This window comes from Squalius cephalus (assembly GCF_949319135.1).
Source record: "Squalius cephalus genome assembly, chromosome: 1".
Lineage (NCBI taxonomy): Eukaryota > Metazoa > Chordata > Actinopteri > Cypriniformes > Leuciscidae > Squalius > Squalius cephalus.
In genome coordinates this window covers 63,272,427-63,292,100 of record NC_137122.1, presented here as the reverse complement: position 1 = coordinate 63,292,100, position 19,674 = coordinate 63,272,427, and the positions used below count along the sequence as shown (strand labels likewise).

Sequence of the window (19,674 nt, the reverse complement as noted above, 5' to 3'; positions counted from 1 at the left end):
GAAGTGCTCTGGAAATGTCCTGGTAGACGGCTGCGTTGACTCTGGATTTAATAAAGCACAGTGGACCAAAGTCCTCTTTTCTGATGAGAGCAAATTTTGCATCTCATTTGGAAACCAAGGTCCCAGAGTCTGGAGGAAGAATGGAGAGGCACACAATCCAAGATGCTTGAAGTCCAGTGTGAAGTTTCCACAGTCTGTGTTGGTTTGGGGAGCCATGTCATCGGCTGGTGTTGGTCCACTGTGCTGTCCACTCAACGCCGCCGTCTACCAGGACATTTCCAGAGCACTTCATGCTTCCTTCAGCAGACAAGCTTTATGGAGATGCTGACTTCATTTTCCAGCAGGATTTGCACCTGCCCACACTGCCAAAATAACCAAAACCTGGTTCAATGACCATGGTATCACTGTGTAATTACTGTGTGATTTCATGTAATATTCTAATTTTCTGAGATTTTGATTTTGTGGTTTTCATAAGCTGTAAGCCATAATCATCAAAATTATAACAAATAAAGGCTTGAGATATCTCACTTTGCATGTAATGAGTCTATATAATATACAAGTTTAACTTTTTTAACGGAATTACTGAAATAAATCAACTTTTTGATGATATTCTAATTATATGACCAGCACCTGTATATATCAGTTATCGGCTTTCAAATTGAAAGAAATATCGGTTATCAGTATCGGCCAAAAGTTTCATATCTGTGCATCCCTAATTATGAGTCGCTTGTATCTTTACACACTACAGCTTCACAGTAGCTTCCTAACACAGAGGCAACAGACGACGGCAGTGGAGACCTCCTGAATGGGGAATTCTTCTGTAGATGTGATAGTGAAAGTTGAACAGTTCAGTAACAGTGAGCTTAAACAGCTTTCTAACAGCATTCATGGCCACCACACCATCCTCACCAGCCTTCAAAGATCATCTTTCAAATCTGATGCACCTGTGGGCCTCTGTTCTTTAGCACAACCCAGAGCATGCTGGGATTGAATATAAAAAAGGCATGTGAAGCAGACCAGCATTAAAGCATAGCTCAGCCCTCAAAAGAACATCTAGGATCTAGGATGGTCTTCATTTGAAAATGAGACAACCGTATCTGATGAAATGCAGGAAGGGGGAAACTTTCCATGGGACAGCAAGAGCTGTTAAACCAAAACCAGACAGCGCTCAGACACACACATACACACACACTCGCGTCTCATCGTTAATGGAGGCCACTGTCCCGTGCGTGGCGGGTGGAATGCAGGCTGATATGAACGATGACAGATTATTGATTGAAGATACATAGTTCAGATGATGAAAGTGGCCAGTGTTGAAAAGCACAGCTTTCTGATGGCGACGTCAGTGTCGAAACTCTGGAAAATAGGCCTTTGTTAACTCCCAGTGTGAAATGCGGCATGATCTGAAAGAGTGAGACTTGTGCTATGACGCACGCTTGTAATTAATACACTGACCCTGATGGCACACACACATACAATCGTCTGAGCCATTCATAACCATCCTACTGTTATTTCCATTTTCTGAATCATACTTCAAACACTGGGTAGGGGAGAGTGGGGTAAGAAACATGGGTTACACTTTATTTTAAGGTGTCGTTGTTACAGTGTAATTATATATTTAAGTACTGAGTAATATTAAGCAACTACATGTACTTACTATAGGGTTAGGGTAGGATTATGATTTGGTTGAGGGTTAGTTGCATGTAATTATGCATAATTTACTGTTATTACTATGGCAAACACATGTAACAAGGACATTGTAAAATAAATTTGGTGTTAAACCAATTCAAGTAAATACTCTGAGAGTCAGTCAGGAACGGCTGCTGATGTAACAGTGATTGAGATCGTGATAAGGCCTCTTACAGTCAGATCCGCAGGTGACATGGGACACGTCTTTATCCTCTCAATCACACATGCCCTCATCTGAGAGCACGTCTCAGTGGCCAGGAGGATGTTGAGATTGTATGTGCCTTTCTACACACGTACTGTATCATCTCTGAGGATACGGATCAACAATTGTTTTATGAATACTCAACCCAAACAAAGAGAAACTAAAAGCATATCTCATTCTCCTTTCAAGATGACATTTTGTTGACTCAAACCGTGTTAATCTGCTAGATTGTATAGGGGCATATTCTACACTATTTTAAGTCTTATTATCGAGGTTATTTTCTACAAGAATTGTGGCCACTTAGACTTGCAAACCTCTTTGCATGTGAAATGAGTAACAAGCCCTGCCGTGTTGGTGAATACTGAATAGAAAAATAGGTAATAAGGAAGACAATGCGAAAGTCATTATGTTGCTTGTGCTTTGCTTTGGGAAAAAGGACAATTCCTTATTATTCTCCATTCAGGCATTCTCATCATTGAAGCATTAAGAGTGCCACTCCTGTCAGACTGAGGCTACAATTCACACACACTCACCAAAACTGGACACTAGAAGATTGGAAAAGCGTTGCCTAGTCTGATGAGTCTGTTTTTCTGCTGCGATATTCAGATATTCAGATGGCAGGGTCAGAATTTGGCATAAATAACATGAAAGCATGGATCATCCTGCCTTGTATCAGCGGTTCAGGTGCTGTAATGGTGTGTTATATATTTCCTCAGCACACTTTAAGCCTCTTATGACCAATAGTGCATCGTTTAAACACCACAGTCTACCTGAGTATTGTTGCTGACCATGTCCATCCCTTTATGACCACAGTGTCCTCATCTTCTGATGGATACTCCCAGCAGGACAACAGGCCACGTCACAAAACTCAAATCCTTTCAAGCTGGCTTCACCAGTCTCCAGATCTCAATAAAATAAGTCTGTAATATCAAGCAGTATAAAAGACTGTTTATGTATAGCTAAAATAACTGGAAGTGGATGACACCAGAAGCCTTTTACACTCAAATTACAAATGGCCGTGTCGTTCTTGTGTTAAAAATAGGGTGGAAAGAACAGGGCAACCATTCACTGTTTACTTACATGTGTTTTGGTTGAGGACACAATATTGTCAATGATGGTTCATTCCTAAAATGTATTTGACCAGCTCTGAGCTTTAACCACTCCCGTCAGACTACACATTTGTTATTTTAATGTGAACCATATTAACTTCTTCTTTGACCTTATATCAATCTTATAAATCCCTTGATATTTGTGCATCAAGTGGCTATAATGTTATGATTATAGAGCATATTTGACAAACGGAGGTTGGTCTTCCCTCAGGTAGAGTTTGTGCTGTGACATCAATGCAAGTCATCAATCTCCATTGAGTCCCAAATGTGATGAATATGCATCTTGTCATCAATATTCAATGTGCTGCTTCCTCTATTGAGCACTGACATTGGCGCATCGAAACTTGGCCACCAATGAGTGTTGGGAATATCAAGCAGAGCGAAGGAAAAGAACAGTTGTGCCAACTTCTGACACGCTCCCAAGCAAGAAGCCACAGGTAAACCGACAAGCACCCGTTGGCGCCCCAATCTCGCCCATTCAGAAGATGTGAAAGGCTGGCCGATGTGACTCCGCATAGCTTTGAAGAGCTTTTTTTGAGAAATAAGGATAGCGTCGGAGTGTGCCGCACAAAAACAATGATGAAAGAATGAAAGATAAACAAAGGCTTTCAAAGGCTAGAGTATTGAGACATCAAACGCAAAGTAGAAACAACACACAGCATCTCACCTCAGCTGACATATTGACAACAGCAGCCTATGAGGAGAGGAGAGGTAAGACAAGAGGCGGGGGGTTTCGGGTGGAGAGGTTGCTGAGGTCAGCCTAAACCAACAGAACGGGAGAACCTAATTTCCAATGACAGAAGGGCCTTTCATCTGGGGCCCTGCCTGGAAATGTGCTGTGTTTAATTATTAAAGAAGGGTCATACTCTGTGGGGTCGGCATGCATTTGAAGTCTCGTAAATTCAGGCCCGCTGACAGGCCGTGTGCCTTTACCTGTATGACAGCCGCTGAATGCTAATTTGTAACAAGCTATACTCATTAGGCCTCAGTCACGGTCTGACGCGCGTCCCGGCTCATCTTAGCCAGAGCGCCACAGTGCTCCAGTCACGAGTGGGACAGCTTCAACCCGAGAATATAAGGCATGCTTTGCTTCAGGCACACCCCGAACGCACACACAAGACGACGTTTACAAGGTGAGGGAAGAGGAGGACAGAACAAGACTAAGAAACATACCTCTACACAAAACACGAACGCAGACGAGAATGATTGGTCCAATGCTTTACAAGTACGCTGCCGGTCAAAGGTTTTCGATCGGTAAGATTTACTAAGGTTTGCACTCGTCAATTTACCGGTATTTGCGCCATTATTTACCAGCCAAAAAAGCAAGTTAACTGTTGGTCATTAATTTGTGTGTTGTCAGTAGATCACGCGCAGAACTTTCGCGTTTCTCAGGAGCGAATTACCCTCCTCCCCAGCTTCACTTCTCTCAGTCAGGATTCGGCATTATGATTCCCCTGAATCAGACTAAATTCTCGAATTATGTTGTACTTTAAAATCTTGAATTAATGATATCTGCAATACATTCATGTTGGTTCTGTTCTGTTTACCTTAAAGGGGGGGTGAAATGCTATTTCATGCATACTGAGTTTTTTACACTGTTAAAGAGTTGGATTCCCATGCTAAACATGGACAAAGTTTCAAAAATTAAGTTGTACGTTTGAAGGAGTATTTCTGTGCCAAAAATACTCCTTCCGGTTTGTCACAAGTTTCGGAAAGTTTTTTTCGAGTATGGGCATGTGTGACGTCAGATGGGGCGGAATTTCCTTATATGGGTCCTAAGGGCACTTCTATCGGAAGAGCGCGGGCGCGCGCGCACCCGTAGACCAGAGCGAGAGAGCGAAACCATCAAAGCGCTGTGCTCGCTGCTAGTGCATTTCGACGATGATTGTTTTATAAACAAGGCCCAGTTCGACGCCGGATTTGCAGATCATCTAATGCTTAAGGATGGAGCAGTCCCAACGATAAAGGTTAACGGTTGTGCGTTGGAACCGTGAGTAAAACTGCTTCAAATGTCTGTGTGTTGTTAGCTATCGGCGCGTAAGCACAGCCCACACGCCACGCCTCCAGCCGCTCGTTTTTTCCGGAAATTCTCGGTAAAGCCTATCTTTCTTTTATAAATATAATAAAACTAAAGACTTTTTGGAGATATGAAGGATGCAATACTACTCTATAGGTACTCAAGATTAACATGAGATTGACTGAAACTGAGTGTTTCACCCCCCCTTTAAGAGGGGTTAATGCTGCTCTCCTGCTCTTATCCATGCTAGACTGCCCAGAACAGAACCATACCGCCAATCCTAGCTGTATGCTAATTGTTAATCGTATTTGACGATAGTGGTCCTGGCAGAACTGGCCCTAAGCTACATCATGTTTCCATTGAATTCAGTTGAAGTGTGTGAGTGCACTCACAGTGGCCTGGTTCTGGCCGCTGTACTCGGTTTCCATCTTGGCGAGGCGTTGGTTGGTGTCCTCCAGCAGCTCCTGGATGTTGTCTGTGTGCTTCTTCTGCATCTCAAACTTCTCCTGTTCCATCTCCGCCACCGCAGCATGAAACTATGGACCAATCATACAATAGAGCTCAACACAAGGGATCCAGGATGGGGGGACAAAAGGTGCCCATTCAAAAAAATTTACTTTTCAAGACCCTGAAATCCTTAAGCAATGGTTTATGCTAGTGTGATTTCAAGTATGGAGAAAACTGTCACTAAAAACAGTGAGTGATCTCTGTAATCTCCACTGTCCACTGGATACAAAACCAGATAATGTTACACTGGCGACATCTGGTGCTCTTCGGTCATTTTTGACAGAAAACATTTACGTTTTGTTTTTGTAGAATTTTTTTACTTCATTGGAATTGTACAAAACTTGGTAACGGTTTTGCCACTTGCTATGTGGACACACACACACACACACACACACACACACACACACACACAAAAAAAATCATGGACATGATTCGAACAGGTTAAATGGTCGTGCAAAAATACTCACGCAGTCAAAAATTAGTGCATAGGAAATTAATGGGAGACGAATTTCATCTAGTGGAAACTTTTGGTACTGCAGCAAAACAAAATCTGATTGAAAGCTCATTTTTTGAGATATCAAGCTCAAATTTTGAACACAACTTTTTTAGATTTATGGTTTTGCTTGCAGATTTAGAGTAAAACTTGATTTTGAAAACATGTATCTCATACAAAAATTTAAAATTGTATTTTTGTGCATTTTTAATAACAATACACGTACAATTATGTTACTTAAGTTTATTTTTTTTTTACTTTTTGACTTCAACAATAATCTTTGCCAAGTGTCGCATTTGAAAAGAGATCAAACTTAGGTCTATGCTCAAAAAGTGAATAAATGGATTATAAATACAGCGTAAATATAATTTAGTATAAAAAATCCCCTAAAAATACAAAGTATTAAATAAAAAACAATGAAAAATTTGGTAATTTTTGACCGACACGCGAAGAGCACCAGAGGGTTAAATCAACACAATTCACAATGATGTTCATTGTGTCAAAGAAAACTAAATGTTTAAGTTTGTGAGACATAAAAAGACGATTTCACGTTGCATTCTGGCCTTCCTTATTGTTGAGCCCTGAACACGAGTCCTAGAGAATATTACGTTTAGAAACAGAGAACAAAGAGAATGTTTTATAAGGCCTGAAGCAAGATAGCCTTCAACCAAAAGCCCCTACAGAGGCAGGGGTCAGATTCTCCAGGAAAAGAAAAAAAAAAGAGAATTTGTGAGTTTTTCTTTTCTATCTCTATCTGCAATAAACATACACATCTACAGAGCACTCAGAAGAAGCTGGATTTTTGAGATTCTTTCTCGGACTCAGACGGGATTGGCTGAGCTCTAAAACTCACTGAGTGTTCAGTGTTCAAAGGAGGGACAGGCCTGTGGAAACCTGAGCCTTTTCAACCCTTCCTTACCTTCTTCTCCCATTCGTTTTTCAGAGATTCAGCACTTTGATCAGACATTTTCTTCAGCTCGCTGATCTGTTTCTCTTTGGTCTGTCGGATGGCCTGGGACTCTCGCAGCAGGCTTTGAACTACAGGGGAGAGAGAGAGAGGCAGACACAAACATTCAGGCCTCTCTCTGTCTTCTCGAACCCCAGGCCGCCCCCAAGTTATAGCACCACTCTTCTTGACTCAATAAAGAACAAAAATAAAAGTTAAAGAAATTACAAAAAAAAATAGGTATGCAAACAGCAACAGATATCTCAGTGTTATGCGAGTTAAAGGGATAGTTCACTTTGAAATTAAATTTTGGTATGTTTTAGCTTACCTGAAGGGCATCCAAGATGTAGGTGTCTTTTTTTCCGCAGTAGTTTCAATTTTGATATTTTTAGGTCAAACCGTTCTTGTCTGACAGTCATATCATGCAGGTCTATGGTCACTGTCTCAAAGAGCATGCACAGAGTCCAAATTAAAACAATTCCCCATCGTCCAAATTTAAACAATTCCCCATCGTAAGTACACATTGATGGCCTAAGACACGAAACGAGCGGTTTGTGTGAGAAAACGAACAGTATTTATATAGTTTTTACCTCTTATAACACAGCCACGTCCAAGTGATCTGAGGGCGCGGGCGCTTCCTGCTGTGTGACGTCTACGCAGACTGGTGCATAGATATATACACTAGATGTCGCCTTGGCTACGGCAGGTCATTGGAACGAATGTCTTTAATGCGAAATCTAGTGTATATATCTATGCACCAGTCTGCGTACACGTCACACAGCAGGAAGCGCCCGCGCCCTCAGATCACTTGGACATGGGTGTGTTATAAGAGGTAAAAACGATATAAATACTGTTCGTTTTCTCACACAAACCGCTCGTTTCATGTCTTAGGCCATCAATGTGTACTTACGATGGGGAATTGTTTAATTTGGACTTCTCTGTGCATGCTCTTTGAGACAGTGACCATAGACCTGCATGATATGACTGTCAGACAAGAACGGTTTGACCTAAAAATATCAAAATTGAAACTACTGCGGAAAAAAAGACACCTACATCTTGGATGCTCTTTAGGTAAGCTAAAACATACCAAAATTTTATTTCAAAGTGAACTATCCCTTTAAGGTGAAGTCTATTACAGCAGAAAGCCGTAAAAGGTTAGTTGTGTGAGTGATTTTAACATTTTAGGCTGGTGTTTGTTAGATTAAAACAGCTGTTCCTGAAGTTACCAAGTACCCTTAAAGTTTAGTTTATGCCTGACATCAATTCCACATCCACTTTACTTTTCAGGAATGTCATCATTAAAGGCCGCCTGAAATCAAAATGCAGTTTTTTTTTAGCTTTTGGTTTGAATATGTTAGCCTTAAGGTTATGAATAAGCTGGTGTGCTCCAAAACAATGACAAAATTTGCATTTATGAGATATAAGCATTCAAAACTTACAGTCTCTCACTTACGCTAAAATGGATCAGGGATTTTATGACATCACCGCGGACTCATCACATCTTCTGTCCAATCAAATGCTCTCTAGAATCTGAAGCTCCGCCCCCTGTGCTATAAACACCACCTGGCTGAAGCGAGTGTTGACACACAGAGCAATATGGGTGGGAGTGTGTGTTCGGTTGCTCAAACGCTCGAGTTTTATCCCGTTTTCCAACCGTAAGTTGGTTAAGAATGAAATGGCTAGAAGTTATTCACTTCTACTATTGAATCCAGCGTATCATCAGCGCTCGGATTCGCTTCCATGGTGCCGTCAAGTACGACTCGCAGTCTGTGAGGGAAACTAAACGCTATTGGCTGTTTGAAAAGGGGGAGGAGCCATTCAATATGTCCCGCCTTTCAAACAAAGCTGCGCGATCCAAGGAACTTCAGTGGGACTTTAATAAACATTTATTTGACTGAAGAGTTCTCAATAAATAAATAACAGGTTGTCAGTTAGTATGATAGTAAATGAGTCAAACTGAAAAGCGCACTTTGTGATTTTGGCGGATAATACATAACTAGGTCAAAGGCCACAAAAATAAAGACTGACCGCCTCTCGAGTAACTTTCCTCCAACAAATACCTGGTTTCTGAGGACTACAAGGAAAAGCCAAATATCAAGACATCAAATCACTGCTTTTCCTGAGTGGAAAGATAAAGCCTTTTTGTGTGTGTGAGTGTGATTCATGCTGTAAACACAAGCCTGTTTACAAGGTGCCGCGTTTGTTGGGTCCTCTGAGCAATGTTTTAAGGGCCGTTTTATTATTATTATAGATTATGAGCTCACCTCTCTTCTCCAGCCTCCGAACCGTCTCCTCCGCCTCCTTCTGCTTCCCACGATACATGCTCTTCAGCTCATCAATCTCACCGTTCTTCCGGTCCAAAATCTGAGAAAATACACACAAACCAGACTTAAAGGCTATTCACACCAAGAACGATAACTATAACGTTAACTATATTTGCGTCCGCACCAATGAATGATAACGGTCTGTTTATTCTAAGCTCGCACGCTGCGGTTTCAAAGTGTGTTCAACGTCACTGAACATGTTTTTGCTGTTCTTGTTGCATTTCCACGGCTTTAACCAGCCGATGTCCTCAGCATGCTGTGTTTTGAGTGAAGCTAGTGTACTCGAGCTAATAATCTAGCAGTGAATTTAGCTGACGTAGTCAATATAGTGGAATAAAAACAACACCTAGGGCCCTATTTTAACGATCTAAGCGCGTGGTCTAAAGCGCACGCGCAAGTTCACTTAGGGTGTGTCAGAATCCACTTTTGCTAGTTTAACGACGGGAAAAATGGTCGGTGCTCCCGGTGCATGGTCTAAAAGGGTCGCCCCTATTCTCTTAATGAGTAATGGGTGTGTTTTGTGATTTACATGCGTTAAACCAATCAGAGTCTCATCTCCCATTCCCTTTAAATGCCAGTTGCGCTCGCGCCATGGCGGATTCGCTATTTACATGGATGCCAAGTTCCCAGATTTAAAGTTTGGGGTTTGTTAAGGCCTCGGCCGACATCAAGCGAGCCCTAAGCATCTGTCCGCACAAGTCGAACCTCGTAAGGGGCTTTTCACTCGTAAGGTCGACAGTTCACTGGTGGAGAATCCAAGACCTTAAAGGGCTGTTTTTGTCATTAATGATTCTGAATGAATCTATTGAGTAAATGATTCAATGACTCACTCATAATACACAAAAACAACGATTTACTGGTGTAATAAACTGATGATGAAGGGGGTCACTAAATGAACCAGTGGAAGATTGGTGGAATATCAATATATCAAAGATTGATATTCTTAATGAATCTTTTTGGTTCAAAAGAGTCACTTTTGGACATGGTAAATTGGCCTCGGTCACTTGGTGAGACAGATCACTCTGATTGGCTGTTTAGATTAACAACCCGGTGAACGAGAAGAAAAGCGAAAGTGATGAAAGCAGGCAATCAATGAAATCAAGAGGGAACTTTAACTTAGCTGAGCTTTCCAATACATTCATATTTTTAAAACGACATGGCCGTCAGGAATGAAGCAAGTGAAGACCAATTGATCAATATGATTCATATTCAAAATCGTAAGCTTTGTTTACGATTTGTATATTCGCAGTCCTAGTTTCATTTTTGAATGACGAATATATACTACTGCCACCTGGTGGTATGGAGAGTTATTTCATCTCAAACCTAGTTGGCCTTTAGCTGTTGTCTTTGTGGTGTGTTCAAGCGACAACTTAGTCAGCTTTCGTCTGCAGTCGTTTTTTTGATGTTGTTTTGATGTGTCATAGCCTTTAGATGTTTGTTCAGATTCACTAACTCTAAGCATGAGCAATAGCAATAGTGATACTTGCATTAGCAGAACAACACTACAAACAAGCAGAATTCGTGACACTGAGACGACAGATGACAGAATGTTTATGTTCCAGACTTTCCAGCTAATCTAAGAGCCATAAATACATTTCAGTGGGAACAGAGTTTAAATAGAGGTTTGTGGTGCTTCCATATGACAAGCTAATGCTGGCTGCAGATTACAGAGGATAATGTTCTTATTCACAAGCATGACCATGAAGGAACTCGCCCTCTCCTGCGTCACTGAATGCTGGAATTTGCTGCTTTGAAGCCGACATTTAGCGGATGGGGGGGCAAGATCCCCATTTTTGGCCCTTTCTTCAGCAAAGGCTTTTTGCTTAAGTATATTATCTGTAACAGTAGCATAAGCTTAAAGCAGCGGATGACAAACCCGTATGAATCTCACATTATGCTCTGGGAAGGAAGACCACTCCAGGAGACGCACCCATGACCCCACTGACAAGTTGTAGTGTTTTGGTTGTGAACCAAACAAATCATTCACTTCTGTGCACTGACATATTTTTTTTTCCGCTCGCTGAAGTCTCTCCCTTTGGCTTTGGTTGCTTCTCTCTGGGTATACCATGAGCAAATAGCATGTCATTAGCATACATTAGCATATGAATAGCATATCAACTGTTGGACCTGCTGAATGTATACGCCCTTCGCTGAACAAGTCTATGGTTTTAGAGTCTGAATGACTTGAAGCAGTCCTGAATGGACTGGCACTTGTTCACGGACAAACTAAACAAACTGGGACATGGCATTTGTGAATGTGCTGAATGAACAAGGTATTTCATTTGTGAACAGGGATCTGCTGACCAACAGTGACTGAATGAAACGGGGCATTTGATCATTCAGTTCAGTATGTGAATCACTCGTCAACAATGAGAGAAATGAGGGAAGAAGGAATAGTCCATTTTATGGCTGTGTAAAAATGACTTTTACATAAGAATTGTACTAATACATTTAAAGGATTAGTTCACTTCAGAATTAAAATTTCCTGATCATTTACTCTCCCCCACGTCATCCAAGATGTTCATGTCTTTCTTTCTTCAGTCAGAAAGAAATTAAGGTTTTTGAGGAAAACATTCCAGGATTTTTCTCCATGTAGTGACTTCAATGGGGTCCAACGGGTTGAAGGTCCAAATGTGAGGGATCGTGTCGAGACTTTGAAGCTGCACTGAAACTCACATTTGGACCTTCAACCCGTTGGACCCCATTGAAGACACTATATGGAGAAACATCCTGGAATGTTTTCCTCAAAAACCTTCATTTCTGTCTGACTGAAGAAAGAAAGACATGAACATCTTGGATGACGTGAGGGAGAGTAAATTATCAGGACATTTTAATTCTGAAGTGAACTACTCCTTTAATTAGACCAGTGCACTTCTTATATGTCTCTCTAATAAAACACACCTGATTCAGGTCATCAGTTCAGAGAATCCAAGACCTTAAAGGGCTATTTTTGTCATTAATGATTCTGAATGAATCTATTGAGTAAATGATTCAACAACTCACTCATAATACACAAAAACACACTAATTTAACTGGTGTAATTTATGCAAACTACAAAGGGGGTCAACTAAACGAACCAGTGGAATATTCTGAATGATTCTTTTTGGTTCAAAAGAGTCACTTTGGATGAATCAAAATCTCCACCACTACTCACAAGCATGTTTAACAGCAAAAGAGACCATATGAATATGCAAAACAGACATGCAAAAGTCACTTATTGAAGTTCTGTGTTCTCTGGAGTAAAAAAAAAAAGGAAAAAAAATGGATAAAAGGAAACGGAGTGATCTTTCCACTGAAAACAGTGTTACGTATTCTTTTTGATGCGTCTCAGGAGCACGTTGAGTGTTAACATTCCAGGCTCTCTGAAGCATGAATGAGCGCTGCCAGTTTCTGAGAGGACTCGAGCCTCAGCTCTGAGGAACTCACTCATGACCTTGTCCCTCATCTCTCAAAGACCTCTACGGTGGGCTCCCAGACTCCAACGGACCGGTTCTGCGAGTCCTCAACAATCCGCCCATTGTGCGACACAGTGTGGGCTTTTGATGAACCCAAGGAATTCAGAAATCCTTTGTGGCGGGGCGGGACGGAGCCAAGTGTAACCCGTATTTAGCGAGCTCCAAATAAACAGCAGATCTGCTGGGCTTGTTCCCAGTCTTGAGCTGTGGGTGATAAGATGCCTGGGCTCAAGGTGGGGCATTTCAGAAATGTGTTTTATCTGATGCGGTTTGGCCGTTTGTTGGGACCGCTGTAACTCCTTTGATGGCCTGACCTTCTGCAAGCCGCCTGTGTCCGAGTGGGAGTTCAAAGACTGTCGGCCATTGTCTCAGTGAGGGTGGACAACAGCGTCACAACCAGGGGTCTGTAAATCTCAAAGGACCCTATGGAGATCAACGGCTCCGAGGACATGACAGGGCACACGAAAGCGGGCCCACCAACGGACAGCTCTGCACAACACTGCATGTGTGTGTGTGTGTGTGTGGTGTTTATAGGGTCTTCAAAGAAAGATGCACCTGAGCAAATATTGACATTCTCAGAACAGAGTCTTTCAGAACCAAACAACAGCGCTCATTAAGAGCAAAGCGGACACAACGACAGACCAAGAGTTCATGTAACGTTGAGCACAAAGAATTGGTGAATTAATGAGTTCAAGATCCAGAGGAAGCCATTGAGGCTACTTCGCTCCCAGTGCACACTGGAGAAACTAAACAAGAGTAGTCCTCATCAACAAGAGCGCATATTTACAGAAGCACTCTCTGAGGTTGGGGGTGATGGTCTCTCATGAGGCCTAATAGACCTTATTCACAGCAGCGCCATCTTTGATTTTTAACGGGAATGAAAGTGAGTTGAAATGTTATTTAACCCTCTATGGTATGACGTTGCCATATGGCAACAATTAATTTCTACAAATTTCCTTGTTATTCAGAAAAAAATACAATATATTTCACGATGGGAATTCAAAGGGCAGGCCTTAAGGTAGCCAATGATGTGCTGTTTTTAAGTCACATGACATTTGAACGTCCCTCTAAAAACTCTCTTTCCCACGATCACCATCCCACCTGTTGAAGAGCTCCAGAAAATGCTCTTTTATAACCTCATTTCTAAACATCTCTTCTCAAGTGGGATTTTTTGCAGCATCTTTGATAAGTAACTTAGATATTTGTATTCATAAATCAACTTTGTGTAACATAGTTTTACTGTAAATTGAGAAAATATCAATGTTTCCATATGGCAACGCTGTACCACAGTGGAATTGCAGTAATGTATTTCCCCATTGGGATTTTTATTTTATTTTTTATAGATAGCAGCAACAACAATATGATTGCAGATATGTATTTATTTCAAGTATTTAGTTGTATTTATTTCAGAAAATGAATAACGCGACAGAAATGTTACGGAAAGAGCAAAAGTGCAGAGTTAGCTCTTCAATGTGATGAGAGTGAGGATGAGTTAGCCAAATGATTGGGAATGATAGGGATTAAATGGTAGGGATCTACTTATTTTTGGTTTGCATGAGTTTCAAGTATATAAATCTATCAATTTCTAAAAGAAATGTGCAATTAAATAGAAAAGAAAATCAAAATTTTATAGAAAAACGACTTATTTGACCATTTTCCATTGTGGTGCAGCATTGCAATATGGCGCAGTTTTCCTAATTGCCCCCCAAAATATATTTTTTCAAAAATCTTTTTTAATTTGTATGATTGAAGTTATTTCATGTAATAAAAACTTATTCCAAAAAATATTTCATGGTTAGAACATTAAACTGTTTTTTGATTGTTCTGCTGATGAAACTCTGCAACATATCTTTCAATATAGTAGACGTCAATACGAGCAATATGAGTTTTATACAGCTTTTTTACAGCGGATGCCATTGAAAACATGGTAAGTCTATCCCTCACAGCCTCACTTTCATGGCGCCGCACTGAATAAGGTCAATACAACAGTGTTCAGTGAAGAAAGGTTGGGAATAGCAGGCGAAAGAGCTGGTTTTTCCTTTAAACACAGATGCAACTTGGTTCAAACCAAACACGCCTCCCAAATGTTATCATTTTCTCCCTCTGAAAAGTCAGCGAGCCCATCATCAGTGGATTATTTATCCTGCCAAACAAGAGCAGTCCTCATCAACAAGAGCTCTTATATACAGACGTACTCTCTGAGGTTGGGGGTTATGGTCTCTCATAAGGCCTAATACAACAGTGTTCAGGAAAGAAATGCTGGCGAAAGCAGCGTTTCAGAGCTGGTCTTCCCTTCAAACACAGATGCAACTTGGTTCAAACCAAAAATGCCTCCCAAAAGTTATTATTTTCTCTCTGTGAAAATCCGGCTCAGCCATCAGTGGATTATTTATCCTGCTTTTTGTCCATCAGAAGTGCACTCTGTTGCTAAGCTCATCATCCAGTGAGACGGTGGCCTGTGAAAGATGAAAGCTTGCAGCCAAGAGCGAGGGAAAGAGGAGGTTAAAGGGAAGTTCCTGGAACATTTAGGGACACGCACAATTTTCCCATCGTCTCCTTAAAGAGCTCTCTCGGACACCTGCAGTCGTAACAGAGTGTCGAGGACGAGGGCCAGGGGCCGATGGGCTTTTAGGGATGACATGAAAGACAACGGTCTGCCAAGAATCATGCTACGGCTTATAAATGCTGGTGACATCTGTAAACCTAGTTCATTTAATAGGCTTTGCTGAAGCAGGATTTCGAGGTGTGATGCCACTGGGAATGATTGAAACACACAGTAAAGGTGGAAGTCTCAATGCCAGTTTTTAAGTTTCAGAAATATATTATAATACCTGTTTGATTGTTGGTGCAACTCTGGCTTGATATTGGTTTTGAAAAACAGTATCACCACAACAATGAAACTTAAATGGGATGTTTGCAGAGTCTAACCTGCGAGATGTGAGCAGTCAATCTGTGTATCATCAACATACTTGTCATTTACTCTTTTTCTGCCCCCATTAACAGCAGATTTATTTATTGTTAATAAAGAAATCTCGTGCATTAAGCAAACTGAGATGGACTTTGAGTTTAAAACATGGATTGTGGTTCTAATGAATACAAGTTGTTAATTCAGAGGTCGCGTTAGACTTCCCCAATCTCCATTATTTTGACACAGGCTCGTAAAAATTCTGTCATAATCTATTAATACCCGTCATTTTAATGTTCATATTTTAATGATAGTAGGGCTCTATGATAATAGGCTCTGTTTTTGTCAATAGAAGAATTTACAGGACAATATAGGCTAGATTATGTGTGTATTTATTTAAGAGAAAGTTGAATGTTTGTCCAATAAATCGCAATAACTTTGTGCTTTATTACTTTTGATATGAAAAGTCTCAGCTTTCAAATTCTGTCCATTTTTTGGGACTTTTTTATGATTATATGGACTCACAGAGATGGATTATTTGTGTTCATCTGAAGAAAGAATGTCATGTACATCTGGCATGGCATGACAGTGAGTAATTGATGAGAGAATTAAAGGGGGGGTACAATGGTGTTTCATGTATTCAGAGTTGTTTACAGTGTTAAAGAGATGGATTCTCATGCTAAACATGGGCAAAGTTTAAAAAAAATATTTTGGACGAATAACGGAGAATTTCTGTGCCGAAAATCTTACTTCCGGGTTGGTACAAGTTTCGGCTGGTTTTTTTTTAGATCGTGGATCTAATGACGTAGATCAGAGTGCAACTCCTTATATGAGCATTTCTCCCGGAAAAGCTCGCCCGCGCACACGTCGACCAGAGGAGAGCGAGACCGCGCACATCAACGCGCTTCAACAGGAAATCATCGGCAGCGCTGCATAGGATTTGTTCAAGAATGTCTCCAAAAAAGTGTGTATTTGGATGTGAGGGAAAGCTTACCGTGTTCAGTTTTCCAAAGAACCCAGTGTTACAGGAACAGTGGATGCAGTTTGTTTTTCCGGGGCAGCAACGGAGTGTAGGAAGTGCGGTTGTGTGTTCTGGTCGTTTCAGTGACGAATGTTTTATTAACAAGGCTCAGGTCGACGCTGGATTTGCAAATCGTTTGCTATTAAAACGTGGAGTGGTCCCAGTGATAAAAGACCCCAGTCATGTAAGTACAACTGGATCAGATTTCTGTCTTTTGCTGGAAATCAAGAACTACCGCTTGACTCTATAGCTCCGCCTCCAGGACCTCGGCTTTTTCCGGAGAGAATCGGAAAGCTGTATTTTTCTTTTATAAATATAATAAAACGAAACACTTTTTTGAGATATTAAGGATGCACTACTACTCTATAGGTACTCAAGATTAACATGAGATTAGGTGAAACTGTGCATGTTATGTACCCTTTAAGTATTTTAAGAAATCTTTGACAGGTAATCGATTAACAAAGCAGTTTCTGTGTCGTTCACCTTCTGAATCTCGGCATCATGTTTCTGCTGGATCCTCAGTGTATCCTCCTGATGTTTGGCCTCCAAGACTTTAGTCCTCAGCTCAACCTACAAATGAGAAACAGATCAAATGACACAATTTAGTGTGACAAATGTAAACCATTTTTCACTCTTTCTGACCATTAAAGTCCCTGTGTAGTCAATAATTGTATCCCTTAAAAAGTCATCTTTGATCACCAAAGTGACATATTGATTTCTTCATGCCTTAAAATATCTTGAATGTAACTCGACACCCTTGCCTCATTTAGTATTGGCGGTTCTATGAATATGCAAATGAGCCCCGCCTCCACTCGCTCACTCACTCAGCTCAGAGATCCACTGGTTGACAATCACACGTTGATCTGATTGGTTACAAGGTAGTTTGTGACGTCAGAAACACCAGCGATTTCAAAGTGTGTTTTTGAGACTGTCTTTGGTTCACTGCAGTTTTAAGGAGGAAATACTCAGCAATGCTGTCGACTTATGAATTTACACATGAGTTTGTCTTAAAGCATATTAAAAACACCACATACTAGACATATAAACAACATTAAAGCTGGATTTTCACCTCAGGGGGACTTTAAATTCAACAGTCTTCTATATGTAAATGATTGGCTAGCCTCCTCATAACGGTGTAGTACACAATGAGATTCATCAGGACAGGTCAAGCTCAACACAGAATAGATGCTGATAGGTCATATGTTAACTCAGTGCAGGGATTTCATAACTATAATGATTTCTAAACCATCCCTTTTGGTGGTTTTGCTTTAGTAAACGTCCTGAGATGACTGGAGAGGAAAGCGTAAATATTAAAGTATGTCTAGTACTAGGTTTATAACTTCTTGACTATTTTTAAAATAAAAGATTTCCTGTATCATAAATCGATGAACTTTTGATTAAAAACAAGGAAAAAGGCTCTGAAGATTAAAAAAATTGTCACCCCAGATAAAAAATGGTCCATAATTTTGTGACTTCTATGAAAATTTCCACTATTCTGCCTTTGATTTGTGCTCCAAGAAATTGGTATATGAAGTGGTATTCTGCATTATATATTGCTACTGAAACAAATATCAAAAAGTATCAAGTTGAGTTGTTTGCTCATAAAGCTCCCTCTCTCCTATATATATATATGTGTTATATACTTTATATGTATACCAAAAATCCAGAAAGTTTCAAAACAGTTCTAGAAAGTTTTAGGAAGTGCTACTTATAAGCAGTGATGTTTGTTATGGTTGTTCCCATGTTTTATCTGTGGTGGCCTTTTTGAAACTTAGATGAATTATGGTCTTTTTCATTGTTTTTAAGCAAACGCTCATTGATTTATGATACAGGAAGTCTTTTATCTGAAAAACAGTTAAATGGTTTTAACCATAATGTCTACACAGCACATCAAATTAATTAAAGAAAAACATGCAAAACGTATTTCAAAAGGAATGTTTTTCATGATATGACCAATGTACGAAAAGCCACAGCTTAGAAACGTCTGAATTACAATGTTGGGTTTCCTCCACACCCACAGAGAAACAACACCTCCAGCCTCTCTGCTTTTAACATCGCTCACTGAAAGTCAGTTAAGACAGTTCAAAGCAAACTCAAAGCCACATGTACTGCGCTTTGAGACATTAGGAAAGAGAAGGACACCGATGATCAACACAGGACAGGAAACAGCAGATAGAGGAAGATAAAAACATTACTACATACATAATGATGACAGTTATGGAGGCTTGTTTCCTCCACAGCAAAAAACATTTCAAAAGATAATTGCGACTTTTTATCTCACAATAAAAATCGAGATATAAAGTCAGAATTGTGAGATATAAACATGCAATTCTGAGAAAAAAACTTCTGACTTTATAACATGCAATTTCAACTTTATATCACGTAATTCTGACTTTATAACTCACAATTGCAAGTTTATATCACGTAATTCTGACTTTATAACGAGTTTTTATCTCACAATTCTGACTTTATAACACACAATTGCAAATTTATATCACGTAATTCTGACTTTATAACTCACAATTGCAAATTTATATCACATAATTCTGACTTTATAACACAATTGTGTGTTTATATCTCACAATTCTGACTTTATAACACACAATTGCAAATTTATATCAAGTAATTCTGACTTTATAACTCACAATTGCAAATTTATATCACGTAATTCTGACTTTATAACGAGTTTTTATCTCACAATTCTGACTTTATAACACAATTGTGTGTTTATATCTCACAATTCTGACTTTATAACACAATTGCAAATTTATATCACGTAATTCTGACTTTATAACACAATTGTGTGTTTATATCTCACAATTCTGACTTTATAACTCACAATTGTGTTTATATCTCACAATTCTGACTTTATAACACACAATTGCAAATTTATATCACGTAATTCTGACTTTATAACACAATTGTGTTTATATCTCACAATTCTGACTTTATAACTCACAATTGTGTTTATATCTCACAATTCTGACTTTATAACTCACAATTGCA

General features: G+C 40.0%; 1 protein-coding gene across 8 annotated transcripts in view; it reads right to left on the bottom strand.

The window, feature by feature from the left end:
• Nucleotides 1–19,674, bottom strand: part of LOC307171957 (axin-2) — a 238,915-nt gene that overhangs the window by 186,273 nt on the left and 32,968 nt on the right. For all 8 annotated transcript variants that reach the window (XM_079893910.1, XM_079893912.1, XM_079893913.1 and 5 more), the window contains 4 exons: nt 17,152–17,238; nt 9,228–9,327; nt 6,937–7,055; nt 5,410–5,553 (listed from right to left, as the gene is read on the bottom strand). In XM_079893910.1, the coding sequence (XP_079750036.1) occupies nt 5,410–5,553; nt 6,937–7,055; nt 9,228–9,327; nt 17,152–17,238 (450 nt within the window). The remainder of the gene's footprint in view (nt 1–5,409; nt 5,554–6,936; nt 7,056–9,227; nt 9,328–17,151; nt 17,239–19,674) is intronic.